This window comes from Heterocephalus glaber, unplaced genomic scaffold (genome assembly GCF_053883595.1).
Source record: "Heterocephalus glaber isolate CG9 unplaced genomic scaffold, H.glaber_assembly_v1.0 deba00001444, whole genome shotgun sequence".
Lineage (NCBI taxonomy): Eukaryota > Metazoa > Chordata > Mammalia > Rodentia > Bathyergidae > Heterocephalus > Heterocephalus glaber.
Genome location: NW_028258297.1, coordinates 3806045 through 3826176, shown reverse-complemented (window position 1 = coordinate 3826176; position 20132 = coordinate 3806045). Strand labels below are relative to the sequence as shown.

General features: G+C 50.8%; 1 protein-coding gene across 4 annotated transcripts; it reads left to right on the top strand.

The window, feature by feature from the left end:
* Positions 1-8844: 8844 nt before the first annotated feature.
* On the top strand, positions 8845-19923 carry LOC110349322 (uncharacterized). 4 transcript variants are annotated; one of them, XM_087213697.1, is made up of 3 exons: positions 8845-10142; positions 12394-12523; positions 19654-19923. In XM_087213697.1, the coding sequence occupies exon 1, from the start codon at positions 9302-9304 to the stop codon at positions 9845-9847; it is 546 nt and encodes a 181-aa protein (XP_087069823.1). In that variant the 5' UTR covers positions 8845-9301; the 3' UTR covers positions 9848-10142; positions 12394-12523; positions 19654-19923. The 4 variants fall into 4 exon arrangements, with proteins under 4 accessions (XP_087069823.1, XP_087069822.1, XP_087069821.1 ...); XM_087213698.1 differs by lacking the exon at positions 12394-12523 and having other exon boundaries at positions 8846-9930; positions 10012-10142; XM_087213696.1 differs by having other exon boundaries at positions 8845-12523.
* Positions 19924-20132: the final 209 nt, after the last annotated feature.

Sequence of the window (20132 nt, the reverse complement as noted above, 5' to 3'; positions counted from 1 at the left end):
ACAAAGTTACCAGCTTGGGCGATTTGGCAACTTGGAGAGACCTTGTTTCAAAATAAATAAAAAGGGCTGGGGATGTAGCTCAGTGCAAAGGCTCTGAACTCAGTCCTCAGGCCCCTCGCTCCCTCCAAAAAAGAAAAGACAAAGCCAAACAAAGAAAAGAAAAAAGTTGAAGAAGGTTATAATTTTATCCCAAGGAGCTTTTGAGACTCAGATTCGTGTGATTTTTTTAAAAACAATTTTAGAAGACACTTTTTCTTGTAATTAGGTCCAAAAAAGGAAACAGGAAAAGACCCCTAGATTCCTTTGCCTTTGAAGACCCAGTGGCCCCCAGCCCCGGCCCTGCTGGGCAAGGCCCTGTGACCCAGTTTTCAGTTATTTCATTGTTTGCTGACCAGCTTTAGCTATCGAGTGGCTTTGCCAGGGAGACTTTAAAATGTCCAGTTTGTTTCTGAGCCTGGTGCTTGCCAGGTAGAACTTGGCTTCAGGGAGGCTGGTGTTTTGGAGCTGCCAAGCCATGCCTTGCCTTGCAAGGGTGGCATGGGGAGGGGTCCTGTACCATACCAGCAGCAGAGGCAGCTGCCCATGAACCTTTGCTGGGGGTGCTGAGCACCCCTCGGACACAGCCCTAGATACTCCTGCCTTCCATGGGGCAGCCTGCCAAACAACCCACCTTTGATCCTTCCTCAGTTCAGTTCCAGCCATGGCCCAGCATCTGCCTAGCCTCTCTCTTTTCAAAGGAGCAATTTTTCCATCCGATCAGCATAAGTTTGCCTCTGTGGGAAACTGAGGCACAGGCTGGGAGCCCTGGACTCCCCCACCCCAGGAGCAGGTCATCAGAGGTCCTTGCCGGCCAGAACTCTGAGAGATTCTTCTAGCCATTCTCATGCCTGCTTGGCCTTTTCTACTGAGACCACAGGCAGGGCCTCCTAGGTTCACAGAGGACACTAACCAAGGCTGGAGTTCAGGCGGGGCTCAGAACCATGCTGGCCAAGGAGGCCCCAGTTGCAGGGTGCTGGCACTCAGCAGATTAGGGCAGGGGATGAGAGATGAGAGATCTTATGGACCCTTCAGCTTGAGTGAGGTGGCCTTGCTACAAGAACTCAGGCAGGCACACCAGGGCTCTGTATCTGTGCATTTACACCCCGGGTGTACGCCTCCGGTCCCACATGGAGGGGATGGGCAGGGTGCACGTGGTGGGGCAGGTGGGAGCCTCAGATGACCAAAGCCAGCTGCAGAGCTTAGAATGGGGGTGTTGCCAGAGCTGGACCAGCTTTAGGCAGTTCTGGGGCCAAGATTTCAAAGGGGCTCTGTTTTTCCTAGAAATTGCTCTTACCTATAAAATAAGCCTATGTGTGGAGGAGTGTGAAGGGGTGGATGGTGATGTTTTCCCTATTTAAAAAAATAGCAAAAGTAACAAAGTTCATGTGTGTACAAGTAGATCGGGTCCCGGGTTTGTGTGCTCTCAGATCAAGTCACTATCCCACCTGCCTAAACCTCAGTTTCCCCAGTCTTAGAAGAGGTAAGACAGCTCTCATTTTGCCTCCCTGGCAGGGTTGGGTCACATAAGATAGTGGGAGGCCCTGCTGTGTAAATTTCGAAGTGCTAGCTGTATACACGTGAGGCACTATCCTTCTTACCTTAGGAGAAACCCTCTACCATGAAGAATGTTATGATTAAAATGCTTAGTGATTTTCGTGGTGCCTGGCACTGACTAAATGAGCAAGATGTCATTGTTGACTTGAACTATGCCAAGGCCCTCTGCACCCACGCTAGTTAGGGGGCAAGCCCAGCATGATGGGAATCTGGGGCAACTTACAGAACACCCCCACCTCTTCCAGACCTTGAACATGACGAGATGACCCCAGTTCAGGGAACCGAGCCTGACGGCTTGGAAACTCTTCTAGGATATACCCCTGAGTTGGCCCGACACTGCCCCGCCCAGCCTGGCCTGGGGAGGTACCCTTGGGGCTGAAGCCAAAGCCCTGTCCACACCCTTGGGGCTTCTGCCTTCTCCCCAGCTCCCAATCACCAAACGTGATTTTTTATTGCATGGAAATCCCAGAGATCTGTGCTTGTTGTCTATGGCAGGTCGTGCTTTCCGTGGCTTTCAGCATCAGCCTGTGTGTAAGGAAAAAGGCTGAAACCAGCAAAGATGCCGGTAGGGCCAGCCCTTCACCTGGGTGAGGGCCCCGCCAGCACAACTTCAGGTTGGCCCCTAAACCACAAGAGGAACAGAACTTTTATTGTCACACATGCACTCACACACACACATTTGCTCAAACATACCTTTGCACACCCATACGTATGTATCCCAGGATATTACTCTTGTGGAGCTAGCCTTCCATGTTCTAAGTATTAAAGTTTGAAGCACCACAAGCTGTCTTAAAAGGCTCATTCAGCCTGTCTGCCTCGGAGCTATTTTATTTATAATTCTTCTTGTCACGTCAAAGAACTCTGTGTTTCTTGCGGACTGTGTTAGGGTGGCTGAGTGTTTTGGTTCTTGGCTACAGCTGGTTAATTTTTCCGAATCTGTAGATCCAGGTGTGCGTTGACAAGCTTTTTCCCAACTTGAGAAGTTTCCCAGTGAGCCTTGGAGCCTTGCTATAAATTTCCAGAGCTCTGCGCGTGAGAGACTTCCAATTTCGAGGGAGTTGTGAGAGGGAGGATAGGAGCCAGCAATACCTGGGTCCAAGCAAACTGGGCAGTAAGCTTGGGAGGCAAGCCTTTAGCATATCGAGAATCCGAGGTTGAAAAACTGGTGAATGGGTAAAGTATTAGAAAAGTGCAAACTCTTTGTGAGAACTAGAAATCCCTGTCTCTTCATATCGTCTAAAATCAAGCACAGGAAGGAAAAATACCTGTCCAGATCTCTTGTTATTTTGAAATATTTTTAAAATGCACTCATCATGTAAAAATATATAGACTTTTATTTCTAAAGTCAGCTTCTCTTCTTGCCTGATGGTTTATATTACCTCTTGCCTTTGGTTAAAGAGAATGAAATTGTTGTTTTTTTGAAACTAGGAATGACAGCAAAAGTTGCTCTCTATAAATAGCCAGAAACAAAATGAAAGCATATTTTCTTCTTTAGTATCTTTCTTTTGGGGCAATTAAATATTCTCTTTTATTGTAGATCAGTACATTTGGTTAAAACATTTTTCATTTTTTTGTTCAGAGGGCAGATATAAAAAAAAAATCAGACCTTAACTTTGAATTTAATCATATCTAAGAGCTGGAATACTCTCCGACCCAGTCAGGAAAATGAAACTGTCCTGATGTAGCAAATTGCTCATCTGTGTTGTGTGAAATCACATTCAATTTTTTAAAATAAAATAAGTATTTCAATAAATAAAACCAGTGTGGTCAAACTTCAAGCAACTTGCAATTGACATCCCCTCCCCAAATGCCACTTTTAGCCTGTGTCTGTTCTGCAAGCAGCTATGGCTGTTGCAATCCTTTTAAATAAGTAAGCTGTGAAGTCCTGATTTTGATTTTTTTAAAAGTTCTCGCAATCCCCTGCAATTTAACAATGAGTCATTTAAGTTCTAAATCAGCTCCCTCGCCCTCTCTTTTTCTATATTCTAGAGGGCTTACCTTACCTAGCCCACTGAAGAACTACCTGTCTAAGAAATACGAGTTCTCATCTCAGCTTTGCAGAAGAAAAACATTAAACTGACTTTCATGAGCACTACAGCATTATCTAAAAATTTGGAGCATAAACCTAAACACTTGACAGTTTTTAATGTTTAAAATTACATAGCTAAATTCTCCTTAGATGTAACTCAAAAAGAATATGTGATCTTTGAAGGGATAACTACTAAGGCCTTAGTAAAGAATGCGAAAGATGTAAAAGTACATTTTCAAATGAACTGAAACTTTTCAACTGTGGAAGCAAGGCAGACCTTGGGCTGCTAGGGAGTGAAATTCTTTGCAGTTTTTCTGATATATTTTCATTTTCTTACCAGAAACCATCACACTCCAAATTCTCTTGTATCTTAAAGTGCTAATAAAATGCTGTAAGTCACACAATCAATTCTTTAGCAAAACGTTAGTTTCCCAATTTGTGATGAATTCATTTTAAAAACTGTAGAATTGAATGACTAAAATTAATTTGACACTCACTTCTTTTAAAGGTAATTTTTGTTCTTTAAAAATTTAACTTGTACTGTGCCTTTCTGATCCCTTACATAAAGTGAAGCATCTAGCTTTGGCATTTGATATATTCTTAGATAATCAGAGATATTGCCCCATCACCCTTAATTTTTATTTTCTGATTTGTGCTATTATTGCTTTGGAATGGAAAATATTAATTGTAATTCTTCATCTGTAAAAGGGAAAAATTTTTCATGGTAGTATATATTTTTGAAATGCAATATAGTCCTATATTTCTATACAATTGAATGCATATTTATCATAGATTCCTGACTGTTTGATGCTGTCCTTTTGTTTGAGAAATAATAATAAACCACTTAAGAATGCTTTCAGAATTGTTAGGGTTCTTTTGGATATAGGCACATGGGTAACACATCATCAAAAGTGAATGCATGAACTTCCAAAGTGTGCAACATGGCAAAGCAGCAGCTCATGGAGACTTTCTAACCAGACTTGCTCATGAAGAGGTAGAGATGGAACGATCACCCCAAGAGTGAGGGCATGCTGGGCTTTGCTGTCATCTGTGCACACACTAAAGGATGTTCTTTATATTATTTTTTAAATGAAGGAAAGAAGTACAGAAATGTGTCAGCATGCTGTTTTTTTATGGTGGTAGGGGGTGTGCTAAAGCAATGCTTTTGTCCTCGAATGTGCTTGTCCTATAGCCAGATTGTCATTACTGTTGGAAGTAAACGAATGCCAAGTTCCACATAAAACTGGAGGAGCTAAAGCAAAAGATTCTGAAAAAGGCTTCATTATGCCTAGAAGGAAAGAGTCCTTTCTCTGGCTGCTTGCTCCATTTCCTTACCCCGCCTGAGACCCTATCACCTCTGAATTATTTTTCACTGTTTTGCTTCTCTGAAAATGAGTATGCTTTCCCTCTCCTTTCTCAACTTTCTCCATAAGAAAAAAATAAAGGAGATGCATAAATATTTTGTGCCTAAATAATTGAGAGTAAAAATGGAGGTTTCCTCAAGTAAGTTATCGTGGCACAGACACACTAAGAGGGACTCAAACCTGTAAACTACTTTAAGACAAAGGCGAAAGAAAGAAAAGACAACAAGCCTGCTTTGCCTTTTTACAGACTATCCAAAGCTGATTGAGCAGCTCCTCTGTCAGGAATAATCGAAGTGGTGTCTCCCCCGGAGCACCCTCAAACTTCAATCCCAGGGTTATTGGGCCAGCTTTAAAAGCATCCTTATTCTTCAGAACTCAAGTGAAAATGTGACTTTTCACTCGCACTCATCCTGCTTGCTCTAACTAGATTAAATGCATCTGTTTAGTAAGTCCTCATAATGTCTTGGATATTGAAAGTTTAACACTGTTAAATGTCGCTCCATAGAAAAAAGGGAATCGAAACTGAACTTCCCACAGCCTTCTGAGGCTGGAGTGCAAGCCAGGGGCTCAGGAGGGAGAGCCCAGGCTCAGAGCATGGCAGGAAATTCCCGGCCGCATTCCCATGAGGCAGATCTTGGGAGAAATCAGGAATAAATAACCGTATAAGACCAACACTATAAACATCCTGGTACAGCGACAATCTGCCCTAGGACTTATTTTCAAACTGCTGACCTCAAGCATGGTTTTGGTCGAGTTTTTCTTCTAGGTAACTTGTCAAGCACTTGCTCATCAATGATGTAAATCTTCCAGGTTCCCTTTCTGATCATTTGAGCATATTTTCAAAATATTTACTTTGAATAATACAGTATGATAGCAAGTAGACAGAAACAAAAATATCCAACTTGGGTAATATGAATTAATTACCTGAGTACTATTATTTTCCTTAAATTAAGTAGAATTTGATTTCTGAATTTGCAACTAAAGTATATGTTGGAAAAAGTGTGTGTTCTTAAATATTGTTCTGAATTCACTGCATTTCTTGTTTTACCAGATAAAAATTGGGGTGGGGGTGTTAAATTAACTGATTACTGTGTGAGAGTAAGAAAAAAAATCAGGTAATAAAAATGTTAGCAAGTTGGTGTGATTAAACGATGATTTCAGGTGAAAATTACAAAGCCAATATCCGGGCATTTGTCACCGAATTCACTAATGATACAGTTATTAAATTTGTATTTGTGCCAATGAACAACAGTTGTAAGTGGCATAAGGGAAGATAACCTCTTTTTCTTTGTGGCTTTTTAAAAAACTCAATGTTTTTATCCACCCATTTAATCACAAAGCATATACCACATTAGTTATAATATTTATAGTGTTTAGGAAAGTAATTATAAATAGATTAGAGTGTGGTTGTTGGATAGTCTTTTTTTTCCTTCATGAACATATCTCAAAGGTATGCAGCATTTTTTTGAATTTGCACTAGAGAGCAGTTTTCTGTGTGAATAGTTACCATATATTTATGTTTGGAGTCCCTGTTTGGTCATTACTGAGCTTGCTCATTATTTTGGAAAAACAAGATTCAGTATTAAAAGGGCCTTATGCTTAGGCTATAGAAAGATCTCTGTGTGAGCCCAATCCCCGCACGGTTTTGTTCTTCTGGAGCCCTTAAACTTGCTAAACTACAAAATGTCTCTACTGTGCTTTTGGAAGGAGCTTAAACCATACAGTAAGGCCGGCGACCGAAGGAGCTGATAATGGCAATCAGTGGTTAGGTTCGCCCCTGGTGTGGCTGGGGAAGGAGGGGTTGACAGAGGGATGTGCGTGGCTTTGGGGGACTACTTGGCATGTGGGAAGTATCCCCCACTTTCCTAGTTGGGACTGGGAACTTTGGTAGTGAAGAAAAGTCTAAAGGACTGTGCTAGACAACACTGTCTCCTGTGCCGTGTCACCAGAGTGGACACGGTGTCCTGAGCTCAGGCTGCTGGAGTCTGTCCCCTGTTTTGAAAAGAGCCCCTAGCCCTTGAAGCTGGGGCTACACTGGACCACCCGGGGGAAAGAGGGTGACCCACTCACTCACTCGGAAAATCTCCCCTGCTTGGGTGACTCTGGGCCGCTGCTGGCAGCTGTGCAAAGTGAAAGTTGGTCACAATTCCAGTGAGAAGACTGACTGGAAAACACTTCTCCATTTTCCATTTTCTGATAGGAAAAGAAAAAGAGATGGGGCTGTCCTAGGAAGAAAAGGCTATCTCACACCCCAACTCCCCGGAAAGCCATTTGGGAAGGCTTCTTAACCTTTCCTGGATTTTCCCTCCCTCATCCCAAACTCTGTGTCATGGGCTAGTGACAGTGATGCAGGTGTGTCGTGTCCAGCATTGTTCAAGGCCAAGGTCATGGGGGTCCACAGAGTATGGGAGGGGGCTCAGCAGGCATCTAGGCCTTGGCAGAACTCTCCAGCCCAGCCTTACCCAGTGTGGCCAGTTGCCCCCTCCTGGGCAGCCAAAGCCAATGTGGGCTGAAGTTTCCTGGGAAGCAGGGCCCACGAGGAACTTTTGAATTTACCAATGGCAGAAAAATATATATTTTTATGACAACGGGCAAGTTTCAATTGGTTGATAGAGATGGCGAGATGTGACGTCAAGGGACGCTGGTTAGAATGCCAAGGCCAGGAGGAGGGGCAGGCAGAGAGACGCTAGGACGGACGCAGGCCTTGTTTCTCCAGGGTGCTGGCAGCCCACGGGCCAGGAATGGCGCGGTCCGTGTGGCACCCAGCCAGAGCATGCCCGGGCAGGGAGAGCGGTCGGAGTGCAGCCACCCTGTGTCTGCTCTTGTACCCTGGAGGCTTGGGCCAGTCCCTCTTTAGTTTGGAAACTGCCTAGGAGCCCTTGCTCATGGCTGAGAAAGACACCAGTCCTCTTGGCATTCATTCTAACCGGTGTCCAGGCCCTGGAGCCTAGCCGGTCCCTCTCCCCTGGAGGGGCCCAGGAAAGCACAGTGTGGCCTGCAGCCAGCAGTGCCGCCGTCGGGCTGAGGGAGCAAAGCTTTGGCCTTGAACTTCTTCCCGCAGCTTCTGTGACCTGAGTCGGGAAAGCAGGAAGTTGTTTCCATGGGGAAGGAAGAGGGCGAGCCAGGAGCTGGGCAGCACTGCGCCCCCCGCTCATCCCACATCTTCCCGGGCACTGCGAGCGACCCTAACTCTGCCAGACACCTTGCACGCCCCCTTACATCTCCTGGTACCGTACCCCCCCTCCACACAAGAGCTCATCTTCCCCACCCCTCCCCACTGGGCACCGCGCCCCTCGCTCTGCGGAGCTGGCAGGGTCAAGGAAACAGCCGCAGGGTCGCCGATGCGCGCGCCCCGCACCGGGGAAGCTTCTGCCACCGTGGGCCCCGAGCGCATCCCAGAGTCCGGCCCCACGGAGACGAGCCCAGCGGACCCGGGTCCCGGCCCGCGGCGCGAGCCAGGCGGCGGACACAAGGCTGCAGGCAGCCGCGGTTCGTGGGTCCTCCGGGGTCCCCGAGCCCGGACCGAGAGCGCGCGCGTCCCACTGCCCGCAATCATGGCAGCCGGCGCCTCCGAGCGCAGCCGCCGAACGCGCCCCAGCTGCCGTCTCGATGCCAGGGCGGGGTAGCGCGCCGCCCGCACTCCCTGGCCGCCCAGGCCCCGCGGCGCGCCGCGGAAGGCCGGTGGGTCCGGGCAGAGCGGTGCCCCCGCGGGCGAGGGCGGGCAGCGGCGCCGCAGGCGGGGGCGCGCGAGCGGGGAGCGCCCGGGGCGGCGGGGACGCGCACGCGGGGCTGCGGGGCGCGGGCGGCGAATCCGCGGTTCCCGGCGCCCTCCCAGCCCCGGCGTGCCGGGCCGGTTAGGGTGGGGGACCCCGGGAGGGGCGGCGCCCGGTGTTCGCCCGCCGCCGCCGGCACGGCCTCGTTGGTATTCCGCGCGCGTCCGCAGCCGCGACCTCCCCGCGGGACCCGGTACCCGGCGCGCCCCCCGCGCGGTCTCCCCAGGCTGCGGGGCCCCCGGGTGCCCCGCGCCCCCGCCCCCTCCCCAGCGGGTCCCCAGGACCCCCTCCCTCGCCCCGATCCGGCGGTGAAGGGGTGGGCAGGGAAACGCGCTCTCTGGGACAGGTGCCAACTCCGAGACAAAAGACATAAAATAGGCGGCAACGGGGGAAGCGCGGCCGGCGCGCTCGGGCGGGGACGGTGGCGCCGAGGGGCCGCATCCTCGGTGCGGACTCCGGAAAGTTTGGGAAGTGGCCGGGGCCGCTCCGCCACGGCGGGGGACGCGGGCCCCGCCGCCCTCCGCGCCGCTGCTGAATAATTCATGGCGCGGCCGCCGGCCATTAGCATGCACCGGGCGCGCGGCGCGTCTGTGCCCAGCGCCGCCGCCTCGGGCGCCCGGGCAGCAGACTATCGGCCGGGCCCGCGCCCCCCGGGCCCGCCCCTCGCGCCCATTGTGCCCGGCCCGCGCCCCGAGCTCGCCCGCACCCACCCGACGGCCATGTCTCGGTCCCGGCACGCGGCCGCCCGGGTGCACGCGAACTTGGAGAAAGTCGAGGGGCGCGCGGGTCTGGCCCTCCGCGGCAGGGCGTGGGCGCCTGCGGGCCGGCGCGCTTTCGTTTTCGTCTGGGACAAAGGTCCCTGGCGGCGCCGGGCGCGGATGCGGGGACCGGAGGCTGCAGGCCCCCGGAGGCACGGAGCGCGCGGTGCCGAATCCCCGGCCTGGAGACGGGTGCGCTCGCGGGCGGCCGTGCCCGGAGTTGCGGGATCCGCGTCGCGCTGCACCCCGCCGTCCCCATGCAGGAGGCAGCGAGCGCCGGGCACCGGGACGCGGCTGGTGGCCGAGGGCCTGTGCGGCGTGGGCACGTGAGCGAAGCGCCGGCCCCGGCGAGGGCACCACCGAAGACCCGTACGCCGCGGGCACGATCGGCTTCCAGGCGACTCCGGAGAGCGGTAGGTGCGTTCTTCACTTTCGCTACTTTGTATTTAAATATTAATGAAGGGATTTCTAAGAGAGGCCCTTGTTCGGGGCAGGCCTTTCGAAGTCGTGAGGGCACCGAAGGAGGTTGTCCCGGAACCTGAAGCCCCACCAGCCTGCAAGAACTCCGAGGTCGTCCTCAATCCGGAACTTGGAATTTGTGAAATACTGCAGCTTCGAGGCTCAGGTGTGCAGACTGCTAGCCAGAGAGGAATTTGTTGAATATGTAAAATAAGCACTAGCAGGCATTTTAAACAATAGAGAAAATATCTGTGTTTCGGGGTAGATGTGTTTGAGAAGGTTATGTGGAAACCACAGCCCTTTCTTGAAAAATTGAACCTTTGATTTACCTTTCATTTACTTCCTAAATCCTCCCTTCTTCCTCTCCCCCCACCCCCCCACCGGCAGGGCAGTTCTGAGAGCTGATCTAAGGGAAAACCTCGGTCCAGCGTTAGCAGCAGTCCGCTGTGGACCAAAGGGCCTGGTGTGGAAGCAGTTGTTTATGGTAACATAAAACGAAAAACAACTCATAACTTTTTGTAATAAATGCCCCTTTATAGGTGGCTTGCGCACAGGCCTGGCCAGCCACCCTGGGGAGGTTGTGGGGAGCAAGAAAGGGGTGAAGGAATGCTTGCTTGCCCTAATTACAGGGTTTTAAGGGAAAGCTGAAATTAATTTCTGCAAAGTTGGATTTCAAAAGCCGAGGTGGTCTCCGCAGGCCAGCAATAGCTTCGTTTTATTTTAGTTCATCAGTTCTGGCTATTTGGGATTTTTAAAATGTGTGTCTGTACTTGTGTGTACCTATCCTGGGTTAAAATGAAACCCATAGCCAGTGGGTATTAAGCCTGCTAAATTTTAATACGACTGGGCCACAGGTGCGATTTCCCCTCTGCCCTCGGCACCCTGTTGATGTGATTTGGTTTACCTGGCTGGGTGCTTTCACCACAGTCATGGGGTGGGAGCCTCTTCCCATAACACCCCAGTGTCCTGGGCTGACAACCGGGGAATGCAGGGAGGGCCTGAGCTGACAGGCCTTCCTCTTTCTGGGCCACTTGGTTCCCCTTGCTCCTAGGCGAGAACCCCAAGGAATGAGGAGACTATTTCAGCAGTCTGGCCGGCTATGGCAGAAGCTGGAAGTTTGTTTCTGTCCTCAGAGGCCATCTTTGTGCTAGCCTGCTTTCCCCTGCCCTCCCTCCACATGCTTTTGAATTTTTATTTATCACTTTATCAGAGGCAGCTGGCAGACATGAAATGGGGTGGGACCTTCAGGGTGATCTCAGAAGCAGAGGTGCCGCTGCTGAAGGCATGCCAGTCTGGCTGGAGCTGCTGCTTGGCATGGCGCTGGCAGTGGTGAGATTAGTCATACAAAGCTCAGGTTCCATGGCAGCCTCACCTGCAGGACGCTGGAGATGTTTTCCCTGGTCCACAGGAAGCCCTTGCCGTAGTGCTTGCTGGGCAGCAATGGTGTGGTACCCTGCTAAGGCCATTGGGTATTGCCCAGGATTAATACAGACCTCATGACAAGGGGCACCGTCTCTCCCTCTCCCCAGGCCAATGGGCTGCACCCAAGGCAAGCAGCAAAGCTGGGGACCCGAGGAGGCAGGCAGTCCCTGGGCCTCAGAGTGAGGCTGTCATTCGTCAAAACTGCCACAGAGTACCCGGGTCTACAGAAGGGGACGGGTTGAGTCTTCCGTGCACAGTGGGCCTGGCCAGGCCACCTTACCATGCTGGAAAACACTATGTCCACATTTATTTTGAGGACACACACCCACAAAGGAGGAGGCCCTGGAAACGGAAGTGGTGCTTGTCTGATTTTTCTCACAGCCAGATTTTATGTAAGGAGCGGGATACACAGGGCCCTGGAGGAATGGACTGCAACATGGGCTGGTGGGTGGATGGGCCTCGGCTTTTTTGTTAAACAAGGGCCAAGCCCAGGGTGGCCTCTTGCTTATGCCAGGCCCTTGCCATGCCGAAGACCTGCTTGGATGAGGGGTCTCCAGGCCACTGGCAAAGGCCCCAGCCAGGCTCATCCATGAGGCCCACCAGCAGCTCCACCATGGCTGGGTCTTGTGCCCACTACCCAAGCAGGTGCAGCCAGCCGTTGGCTTTGCCCAGCAGGGCCGGCATGGGGCTCTAAAGAGGCGTTGCTTTCCATCCCCGTGGTTTGCAGCTGCCCGGCAGCCTCTCTGTAAAACTCCCTCGCTCCGTCCCCCACGGGGCCCTGGAGCCTGTCCCAGCCCAGCATGGATGAGGTCATACTAGGAGGCAGCAGAGAGGGGTTCGAAGGTCTTTGCCCACTCAGATGGGCTCCAGCCAGGCAGATGTGTCCTTCTGTCCGGCAGAGCCTCTTGTGTCCTCAGTGAGGGGCGGTGTTTGGGAAGGAAAGGACAAGAAGCCACTGTTGCTCACTTGTGTGTTGCCCTGGTTGGGTTTTGAAGGTACATTTGCATGTTAGAGAGGAGGAAGACTCTTACGGAAATCTCAGCAAGCAGGAGCGTCCACACTCACAGCAGGGCCTGGAGCCCAAGCATCCTGAGCTCAAGTCTGCTTCATTGTGTGACCTATTGGGTGAGTCCTATCACCTCCGGGAGCCAGAAGTTCCCTAAGCTCTAAAGCAGAAATATGGATACCGACATTATTCAAACATTGTTTCCATAAAGTACTGTTCCTGACACATGTCTGGGGGCATTAAGTGGCTTCTGTCTTGGTCCTCGTTGTAAGTAACAAGGCCTCTAGTTACAAATATATTTTGTTTATTGTTACCACTTATTATTATTTCATGTATAGTATCATATTCTGAGAAACAGAGATCCCAGTTTTGGTTTCCCAGGCACGGGCATGAAGTTGTTTACATCCCTGCCCTGCAGGTGGTAGCAGATGTGGACTTAGTGGCTTTGGAGGGGTGAACTGGGAGGAGCTGGCAAAGCCAGCACTTTCCTTGTCCTGGAACTCACTGTGAACATGACTGCCTGGATAATTTTGTACCTCACCTTAGGTACAGGACATAGGATAGGGTTCCCTTGGACCCACATGTACTGATGGCAGAGGTGCTCCTTCCTAGGAAAGGATGGGAACTTCCCTGAGGATGCCATTCAGGGAGTCACCCACATGCAGGTTCAGGGTCTTACCTTCACTCCCCTTCAGGGTCCAAAGTGGCTACACCAGCTGCCATTGTCCTTCCTGGACATGCAGGTGGCATTTTGATCAGAGAATTTTGCCACCCTAGAGAGCTGATTGTTCCTTGGCCCAGTACAAGAGAACATTTACCAAATGGCTTGCTTTGGAGGATTTCATCTCTCAGTGGATTGTCCAGGAACACCCAGCCTGATTGCCCTTTCAAAACATCTCATAGGAACAAGAAGGAACCCTAAGTGGCCCTGGTCATGCCTTGTGATGGGATAGAGCCACAGAGAGAGAAAAAGCGACAATTGTCTCCAAGCAGAGACAATGGATCTTTTATATGAAATATTTGTTTTCGGGGTTGACCAGTGTTACATTGGCTGGGACATTCGGTGGAACCCCAGTGTCTGGGTATTGCAGGCTGTGGACACCTAGCTAGAGACAGAGATCTATAGGAAAAAAAAAAAGAAAGCCCCTGACCTGCGGCTCTTGGGAAATTTCTGTGGGCATGTCTGGCTTTCTTTGTCGAGTGGAGTTTAAACTTTCAAAAGTTTTTTTCCTTCTGCAATATTTTTTAAAGGCTCTGTGAGGAGAAGTGGCCAGGTTTTGGACCATGGGCCAGATGGGACCTCCTTCAGGCCAGGCCTTGTTGGCCTTTGTCTACCAGCAGCAGGGTCACCAAATGAAAGTGAGAAACAGGGACTAGGAAGAGGGAGGGTGGGTCCGCAGAGGGCAGGGACTGGGGCTTTGATGGGGCCATTTGGGCCGTGTTTGTGGTTTTCTAGAATCATCTGGTCCTCCCCAGATCCTGTGCTCAGATGAATGTGGGAGTCTGACAGGACCTAGAGAAGCTGCACACGGGCCCTCAAACACCCTTCTAGCACCACAGGGTGTTTTTGTGACTTGTGACAAGCCTGGCCCTGAGTTAGTCCTGAATGGATATGTTCTAAATTCATAGAGTGAGCACAAGTCCCTCTGAGGCCTCCATGTGCGTGTCTGCATGGGCACCGTGTTAGAGCTGCCCCTGGCTGTGGACCTTCTAGGGGGACAGGGCCTGGGGTGTGGGTTCTTGTAACGGATACCACTGTGACACTGCCACCCTCCCTGGGTGATGAGGGAACCTTCCCTGCCACACTTCTTGGTCCTCCAAAAGATTCTGTTGGCAAATAATATTTGTTTTCAAAATAAGGTGTTTTTTTTTTAAATTACTGTCGTATCTTTTATTTATTTATTTATTTATTTATTTATTTATTTATTTATCTTTTTTGGTACCGGGGATCAAACTCAGGACCTTGCTCTTGCGAGGCAGGCGCCGGAACCACTAGCTAAATCCCCGGCCCTTTTATTTATTTTTTTAAATGTGGAAACCTCTTAGCTGCGGCCTGCTATGGCTTGTGCTCCCTTCGGGGCCATGGGGAGAAGTGGTAAAACTGAAATCCTATGAGGTGACACAGAAATGAAATCTTGTGATGTGACACAGAAAACGACACCTAGGTCATAGGTTTATATCTGTTTTGTTTGTTTGTGGGGTGGTGGGCTCAAAGGTAAACGGCAGCTTGGTCTTGGCATCACATTTGGGTGAGAAACTTTGGCAGGAGTCTTGATTCTGGGGTCTCCCCTTTCCCCATGGCCCAGATCCCCCTGTGCACAGATGTCTGGGACCCTCTGTCTGTGCAGGGCCTGGGGAGGTGACTGAGCAGAGATGTGACCAGCAGAGGCCATGGTTAGCGTCATGAAATAAGGAGGTTGTGTTTGTAAAATGTGCACAGGAGGTGTACAAAGTGAAAAGGCCAAACTATATGTATTTTAAGATTCAGTAGGGTTTTCCCTCAAGATTAGAGAATGCATCCCGGGTCCTGGATCTCTGGTACCAGGGTGGGTTTTCCTGTAAACCCCCTTTCCTTAAAGCAGGGATTTCAGATGTCAGGAAGAACATTTAGCTGAAATATTTACCTGCTGATTTGTGCCTCTTAAATTTAGAAATTCCTTTCACGTGTTTAAGAGAGATATTTACATTCAAATCAGGTTTTTATAATTACATTTTAAATTATAATAAAAGGATGAAGCCAAGGCTGCAGGTTCCCATAGATTCCACAGTGGGAGGAGCTTTGGTGAGTGGGGGGGTGTGCATCACTCCTATCTGCCTGAGGTGGTTCTGGCCAGAGGGACCCAGGAGCCAGAGTCCCTGCGTGTCACCTGTGGAGCCTTCCCCAACCCACCAGGAGGAAGCTTGTACCTCACTGCTGGTGTCTGAGCTCACAGCCACAGTCCTATACCCTGAGCCCACCGTGGCCCAGGGACCTGCTAGGGCAGCAGCAGGGCCGAGGCTGTCCTGGACACAGCAGTGGCCACCGCTGGTCTTGGCGAGATGGGATGGTGGAGAGGGACCTCCTCCTATAGCTCTGACTCCTCTCCTCATCCTGGCAGGCTTCTGAGAAGCCACCCATGTTTGGTAGCTTCCCTGGTGCTGCAGGCTGGTGGGCAAGCCCCACTCCACCGAGCATGGGGGACCTTTTCCTCCTGGGGCTGGGCTCCTGGCAGCTATGCCAGGCCATAACTGGCACGAGTCTCCAGCATTCCTGGTCAAGCGCATGGCATCGGAATCCTACCTGCTTTGTCTGTGGCGTCAGCTGGCAAAGTAGTCACGTGGCCAGGTGCGTAAGACCAGTACCAAGGACCCAGGGCTCCTCCCGGGCTGCTTCCTTCTTGCTGTCTCATCTGCCCTCCATCCTGGCTTTTGGTGTGGCTCTGAGCAGGCACCAAGCAGTGTTAGAATAAATCATGACCCAGGTGGCTGGAAGCTTCCATCCTAAGGTGGCTTTAAACATCGTCTGCCCAGCTGCCTTTTCCTGGCATCATGGACAAAAGGCCCTAAAGTGTCCCAGATGCGTGAGCCTCCATGGGGAGCAACTATCCCCCAGCACATAGCTGGCCCTGCCACACCCAGTGTCCCTGAGGTGACATGGCTGCTGGGGACCCCCTTCTTATGCCCCAGGCTGTCTGTCCTGCATGAGTCCAGCCTGGATCACATCAACAGCGAGGTGAGGCCCAGCTGCCCTGATGACCCCCGTTGGATGCCTACAGGACAGGGCAGTGGGCCTGATAGACTTCAGTGAGTGTGCACAGGAATCCCCAGGCCTACCAGGCTGGGCAGAGGCTGTGACACAGGAGTAGGGATTATCCCTACAGTATCTCCATAGTGGTGGCAAGAACTGGCTCTGGTGACACTGAAGGATTTGCAAGGCTCCAAAAGGACATGGTTGACACACTGCCCTCTCTTCCTCCACCATGACTGCCTGGACTCCTCCAGGATCCTCTTGGCCCCACTGGGCATTGGGGTGCTCTAGTGGATACCAGGCACAGCGCTCAGCCCTCTTTTCCATTCTGCACCCCAGCAGCCCTGAATAGTAACCCTTTCTTTATACACATGGGGAGACTAAGGCTGGAGAGGATTCTGGCTCACCCTCAGTTGGGTGGCCATGGGACACCGTTAAGATTCAAACACGTGGTCCAGACCCCTGGCCACAATAGTGACCGCCTCCACGGTTGGCTCCAAGGGCCGTGGTCGGGGAGCAGCTGGGACGGGGTCCCCAGGTTCCCTCTTGAAGGAGCTAGCCAGGGTTCCGGCCACTGTCCAGTCCTCTACAGAGCTGGGGGTGGGAACAATGTGGCCTCTATCTGGGATGAGCCAGGCCGCCTGGCTGCCCAGCCCCTCAGAGCAGCAGCAACATGGCGCCCGGGCCACACTGCCTGTCCATGGGGCTGGCTGGTGCCCGGGCCAGGCTGAGCAAGGCATCCCGGCGTCCTTCTTGGGGGGGCAGGCGCTGAGTGGCCAGATAATAAGGTGTCCTTCTCCCTCTCCCCCAGCCAGCCCCCTCCTTTTTTGGTGGTGGGTTTGGGGGTCTGGCCCACCCACCTCTGCCATGTCTGCCATCCTCTCGGCACCCACGAGCATCTTTCGAATATTCCTGGTGGGCGGGGCCGAGCCACAGCGGCCGCCTCTGGCCCCCCCCTTCCCGGGCAGCCAGTGCCAGATGAGAGCAGGAGACAAAAGTAGCATTTTCCTCGTCCTCCTGGGCCAGCAGCAGGGCCTTTCCCCAGCGCCACTTGCTCCTGGCAGTCCTGCCCTCCCTACCCAGTGCTGGAGTGGCCAGGGCTCAGGCCAGGACCCACAGACCCAGGGGTGATGGGTGGCCAGAGCCCAGGAGGCCCGAGAGCCTGCCGGCCAGGAGCTGACACCTGGGGATGGCCAGCTGGCCAGTGGGACCCACCCTCCTCCCCTGCCAGGGTGACCGGCCAGGGCAGGGGACATCACCTCCACTTCCTGATTTTTGTGCAAGCGTCTCCATCCTCCGGCACCTCGGTAAGTTACCTTCTCCCCTGTTCCTGCTGAACACAGCCGAAGGCCCTGCCATCTTGTGATCCATGCCCACTGCGTCTCCTCCTCTCTAATTGGCTTATCCAAAACCCCAAATTCTATTTCAGACCCCCACCACCACCATCTTGAGTGCAGCAGGCCCTGCCAAAACTGCCAGGCAGAGGCAGAAGCCAAGCCCATTTATTTTTAAGAGTCAAAGCTACAGGCTTTAGAAATCATAATAAAAATGAATGTTTGTTATTTCACAGTAGCTGCCTGTTCAATTATAATTTGAACGAATGCTGCAGGAGGTACTGGGAGGCATGGCCTACCTTTTCTTGCCTGGTTGTCTTGCTTTGTTGTGGGGGGGCTGTTGTGATCATCATTGTCGTTATTTTTATTTTTGGCGGCGCCAGGAGTAGCAAAGGGAAAAACCCCGGACTCGTCCTCGGCTTCTCCCAGCAGCCTCTGCGGCGCGGGCAGGGGAGGCCGGGCACACGGGAGGGAGGACTCTGTGTCCAGAAACAGAGGCCCTTTTATTTTATCCTGCATCTCTAATGCTACCACACCACAATTTGGGGATCTAGTTCTTTCTTCCTTTCACTTTATTTTATTTTTTGAAAAAAAGAAAAGAAAGCAAGCTTTTTTTTTTGGCTCTCGGTTCAGTGTGGAGAAAAAAGTCTGAGGTTTTGAGCTTTGGTTTTTAAGTACTTATTTAAGTTTGGGGGTTCCACTTCCCAGTCCTGTGCCTGGCTGGTAACTGCCCTGCCTGGCAGCTGGGCCGGGGATGCAGTGGGCACCGTGCACTAGACAGACCCTTGGGGAGCCCCTGAGTGGTCTCCAGGCCTGCTGCCTTCCTGCCAGGAGAGTTGTGCCCAGCTCGCTAGAGCCAGAAATGTGGCCACAGGGCTGGGATTCCCCCCAAGACCTCGTGCCCCCTCCCACCATGCCGCCACTGTCCTGGAGTGGGGTCAGGAGCTGCCGGAGTTTGGCCTTGGGCCCTCCAGAATCGCTACCCTTTATCGGTGGGTTTTGAAGAACCTGGCTGCCCACTCACCTCCACCCTTTGGCGGGTTGACAAAAGCGGCCCTGACACGGCCTGGTTTCCCACATTCAAGGCGAGCTGGGGTCTTGATTTATGGGAAATAGAAGATCAGACCCAGAAAGTTGTAAAAGGCACGAAGAGGAAAATTCCCACGTAAATACATCTTTGTTTGATGAGTCCAGAGGAGGCGCGTGGGCACCTCCGAATCCGAACATGAAGCTCTGCTCACATGAGGGGTAGCACGGCTGCTTTTGTTCTTAGATCAGGCAGCAGTCGCTACGGAGGGTTCAGGGCTGCAGAGACAGGCATATATAGCGGAGATAATTAAAACATTTTCATGATTATGACAGCCACATTCTGCTGCCGCAAGCTGGAGCATTCATCCCACCCAAATATTTAGCAAGCATCGAATAAAACACTGGTGGCAAAATAAAAGTAATAGGAAAAAAATCCAGTGCAATACATTTTAGAGGCAAAAGAGTCCAGGAGGTACAGAGTTGGGAAGGAAGGAAAGGGGCCTCAGCATTTTTAAAGAATTTACAGTATTAATTAGCAGCCCACTCTTCACTCTTTTTTTGGCATAATTAATGTAGGTAAATAGACGTTGAATCCTAAACTATGGAATGATAAATGGTGAAATTCTCTGAGCAATAATTTATCTTCTTTTTGGACAAGATAGGGGGAAGTAGCAGAAAAACAGTTAATTTCCGTAAATGAGGATTTTTATTCTGAATTTGTATTCTCCACTCTGGAAGTTCACCTTGTGGCTTTCTGTTTCATGTGTGTACCTTCTGTACTTTGTGGAGATTGTATTCATCATCTGAAGTTTTTGACTTGGTTACCAATTGACCTCCCTCAAAAAAAAAAAAAAAAAAGAAAAAAGAAAAATCCTCAGTACAACGCAGTGGATTCTGTTTCTTAAAAACTTAACAGCCACCGTCTCAGCATGCTCCCAGGCACCCAGGACTTCTTGGCAGTATTTTGGGGGGGGACTGGGCATGCTAGGCAAGTGCTCTACCACTGAGCTGCACCCCAGGGGACCCCACCCCTTTCTTTTCTTTTTTCTTTTTCTTTTTTTTTTTTTTTTTTGAGAAAGTACCACGCAAAGCACTCTCCACATGGTTGCCTCTATATAAATTCCACTATAGACTGAAATTATACATTCTCGCGGCACAGATGGGCTGGTCCGTCATCACGCCTGCCTGGCACTTGTTGGAACACACAGCGTATTTCCATTGTGGAGTCGACAATTTCGAAGAACTGAGGTCAGAATAAACAAGTTGCATTCGTGTGTAGAAACAGACTTATTCAATGATCTTCTCACCCGCTGGAAAATTTGGTAGAGTGACCACCATCACCTTCGTTAAAGTTTCATTTAATTTTTGGTCTTCATTTTTTAAAGCTCTCCTTGCCCTGTGTTGAAGGACATTAAATGTTTTAAGTATGGCCAGTTTGTATCTTGTTTTTCTGTCTGAACAGTGTAGTACTAGACTCAAATTCAGACTCGTCGTGGGGTGTGAGACTTCTAAATTTAATATCTTAATCTCTGTAGGGAAGAGGTTCACTCGCTAGCTGTTCTGTGTTAACTTGGGTGGAATTATTTTGAGATCTTTGTGGAAAATTAGATGATATTTTGGATGGTCTAAAGATCTGTT